Here is a 4091-nt window from a genome sequence, read left to right as displayed (position 1 = left end):
GATACTATATGTGATGTATATGTATTGTATATTACATATATATTGATGGATGCAGTAGCTCATACCTATAATCCTAGCTACTCAGGAGACTGAGATCTGAGGATAGTGATTCAAAGCCAGGCTGGGGAAGGGGAATCTATGAGATAATTATCTCCAAATAATCACTAGAAAACTGGAAGTGGTGCTGTGGCTCAAAGTGGTAGAGTGCTACCCTAGAGTGGGAAAGCTGAGAGACAACACCCAGGCTCCAAGTTCAAGTCACATGACTGGCAAAAAGAACCCTTCTCCCCCACCCTCATACTCAGTGCTGGTACTAGGGCTTGAAGTCAGGGCCTTCATGCAGTCCCTTGAGTTTTTTTTTTTTTTTTAATTAAGGTTAGCCCTCTAACACTTGAACTAGAGCTTCATTTCTGGCTCTTTGGTGGTTAGTTGGAGACGAGTCTCATGAACTTTCTAATCTCCGCAGGCTAAATTGGTGGTGCTCAGATTTCAGCCTCTTGAGTAGAAAGATTATAGGTATGTGCCACTGGGTCCTGGATAATCATCTGTTTTTAAAAAGTGTTCCATGACGGTAATTCCTGTGTAATTGATGAAGTCTGTCAGGAGACCTGTTTTCCCATTACTTTCAGTCACTGGTTCCACGAGGGATTTTTCTTATAAAATATTTCCCGGATGGTAAATGGAACAAATCAAACGAATGACAGTCCTGAGATCAGAAGAGCTGATAGCGACTCGAGGTGAATCAGGAACCCACAGCTGGGGAATGCTGCTGTGCACCCTCCCTGAGGCAGAGACTGGGGCTGCAGCCCAGCTGCACTTTGGGGCCAGGCTGCAGGGTGTCTGGGAGCACTGTGCCTCTGCTGCACACAGGTAGGTTCCCGAGTCTTCCAGCTGGGAGGCAGAGATGTGCAGGCTGCTGTAGAGTTCCTTGGAATCCAGTGTTGACTGCAGCCTTCCCTTCTGCTTTGTCCCTGGCGTCATGAAGAATAGTCTGAGGAGGCCGCCGCCAGGATTCTGTCGGAACCACTGCACACTGTACACCGTGGTAGAGAAATTGCACCTCAGGGTCGAGCTGGCTCCATCCTGGAGCCTCTGGACTGAAGGGCTCTGTTCCACCTGCAGCCCTCTCAACCCTGGTGGAAAGAGAACAGCAGGAACAGATGTGTCACAGGGAAATCACCGAGGCCGCTTCCCCATTTGAGAACACCCCAGGAAATACCCAGGATGAGGAGGACGCACAGGAGCTTTGTGGCAGCTGTCCCCCATTCCTCCCTGTCAGCTCTGGAGCTCCCTGACCCTGCTTGTGATGGCCCCAACTCACAGCAAATCTGCACCCACAGAAGTCCCAGAGCAGCCCCCAGCCTCCTCCCCATGGCTCCTGGAATGTTTGCTGGGGTGATTTCCACAGCTTTGGAAGCAGCCAAGTCGTCAGCCCACACATACTCTTCCCACAGGCAACCGGTCCCACCTGACTCACCAGAGCCAGTCAACTCTGAGCTCTGCCCTTCATCTAACAGGAAACCAGCCTCACTGCCTGAAGGTGCACAGCAGCCCCTGCTGTGAGGGCAGTGTAAGGGTCCCAGTCAGAGCTTCCAAAGTGTGAGGAGGAAAGGATTGGTTTTATCTTGACAGAGTCCACCTAGAGAGAAGCTTGTGGGGAAGGCTGTGTGCTGGAGGTTGATGCCTCAGAGAAGGACCTCTGGCTCTACTGTGTTGAGTAGGGCCTTGAGGAGTTACAGAAATAGCAATCCCATTTCTTTAATACAAGCTAGCCAGAGAAGTTGAGAAATAATTCGCATGAAAATCCTGAAAAAGGACAGTTTTGATAACATGCAATGTGCCTTAATATAAACACAGTTGTGTAAAATTACCAGGACACTGACTGCACATAAATTGTTTCAACATTAGTTTGGTTGATTAAGAGAAAATAGGACAGACATAAGCTGTTCTGATTTCCTTCTTTCCTCTCCTCTTTTCTGTCCAGCCTTTTCTCCTACTGTCTTCAGGCCACACAGTCACTCTGCCCAGGCCTCACATTGCTGTACATGTTCAGTACAGCCCTCTACGTGTTACTTTTCTATTTTTATACCTCATTTTCTTCTTTTATTTATTTTGTTCCTTCCAGTCTTAGAGAAGATATGTGTAAGCTTGGGTACTGATGCTATTGGAGAATATCCAGGTCAGTGAACTTTGCATAATATAGTTCTAGAACATAAAAAATTAAAAAAATGTAATTAAGACACGTTCTTTTGAACTTCCCTGCTTACAATCCCAGCACAATCCCACTTTCATTATTTCCATTCAGAATCATTTTTGGAATTCATTTAAAACTTATGGGGTCCAGTGAATAGAGATTCAACAACATTCTGAGGTTTCATAATGAATGACAGAACGGATGAACTAACATGAAAATTACTGATTTACACATGTGTGTATGTGTGTGTGTGTGTGTGTGAGCTTCACCATATTGTCTCACCTCTCAACTATTGAATCCTCTGGGATCCTCAAAAAGTCACTCTTAGTTTCCTCTTCACAGATATACACTGAATATTATGAGTGCATTTGCTTACCCTCTTCAGTCATCTTCCCTCATCTTACATATCCTATTTTCCAGCCTCTTATTATTCATTTTTGTCAAAGTGTATGTTGGTCACAGTTTGAATCTTTCTCTGCATATACTACACTACAGTCAAGAAGTTTGTCGAATATATTTAAAGCTGAGCCTGCTTCTTCAACCCCTCCCTCAACATCAAGCGCATTGCAGCCTTCAAAGACAAGTCCTAGCTTTAGTAAGAGCCAGGAGTGTAGAAAGGAGGTAGGCAAAAGGATAATAGCATGCTAGTTGAATTAGCTCATGCACAGGAGAACTCAGAGATGAGTAGAAGGGGTACCAAGGCAAATAAATAACCTTCAGATAGAAAAGAAAATTGGGAAAGGAAAAAGGTGCAGAGATGAAATGTCAAAAATGAATGAAGATTTGTCTTTACAAAAGGATAAAACTAAACATGAGACCATTTCATACTCTGGTATAGCTAAGGAGAAAGAATACAAGTATTAAAACAAATTAAAAATTTTTTATTCTTTGCTCTACAGTTTGGAATATTTAGGAATTACTTGTGATAACATGGCTCTCATCCCCCTTAAAAGCCTTGTGAGGGAAAATGTGAAAAATCCATCATTAGAATTACAAAAAAAGAGCCTTGTATACCCTGGAAACCTACAGCATGTGGGCTGATGAAGACTTCCAGGGTCTTTATGAAAATAGCATTTATTTACTTGGAGGGCTGATGGAGACTGCATACACCCACCCAAAATTTATATGCTGTAGCACTGACACTGAGAATCTGAGAATATGACTGTATTTGAATATAGGGCATAAAAAGGCAATTAATGGGCTCTTACTAAATACATCTAGTCTTATATGGACATAATCATGTATATCCTCAGAAAGAATGAGTGGAACTGATCGAAAATGCAGCCATCTGCAAGCCAAAGTGAGGCTTCAGGAGAATCCTGTTGACTCCTTGACCATGGTTTCCAGGCTCCTTAGTAATGAGAAAGTATAATTCTGCTAAGTTTAAGTCATCCAGTCATAGTTTACTATGGCACCATTAGAAAACTAACACAAGATCTATTTTTAGTATTCCATTATATGAAATCAATCACAAAAGCAATTTGGAGTCATAACTATACATGAAAAAAATCTTCAACTTCTAACATTTTACTTTTTAAATTCATGTTCTAGTCTGTTTCCCAAATAAAAGCATTCTCTTACCTTTGATATTCTACCAAAGTGATGTCTAATTATCTTCCCAACATTCAGATGACTAGAAATATACATATATATGGATGTATGTATAATGACTTACAAATATATGGACTGTGTGATATATAATGATATTAAATAACAAATTTGTTATTAAATAACAAATTAGTGAATGTTTTAGTGTTGCCTACCAAGGCTTCTCATATTTAAATAATCATTGTTTATAACAATTTGAAACCTTGCAAGAACAATAACCTATAAGTTGTGGAGTATCTTCACCCAGCAAGAATCAGTGTAGCAGAGCATTATGACTACACAATTTACA

The 4091-nt window shown here is 41.7% G+C and overlaps 1 gene segment (V, D, J or C); it reads right to left on the bottom strand.

Moving 5' to 3' along the window:
• Positions 1 to 654: 654 nt before the first annotated feature.
• LOC122126617 lies at positions 655 to 1373 on the bottom strand. The segment is given in 2 exon segments: positions 655 to 1133; positions 1322 to 1373. Coding segments are annotated over 2 exon segments (531 nt in total).
• Between the last annotated feature and the right edge of the window lie 2718 nt (positions 1374 to 4091).

This window comes from Dipodomys spectabilis, unplaced genomic scaffold (assembly GCF_019054845.1).
Source record: "Dipodomys spectabilis isolate Male_0828 unplaced genomic scaffold, ASM1905484v1 ptg000286l, whole genome shotgun sequence".
Taxonomy (NCBI): domain Eukaryota; kingdom Metazoa; phylum Chordata; class Mammalia; order Rodentia; family Heteromyidae; genus Dipodomys; species Dipodomys spectabilis.
The sequence above is the reverse complement of the archived record's forward strand: the minus strand, read 5'-3'. Positions and strand labels throughout refer to the sequence as shown.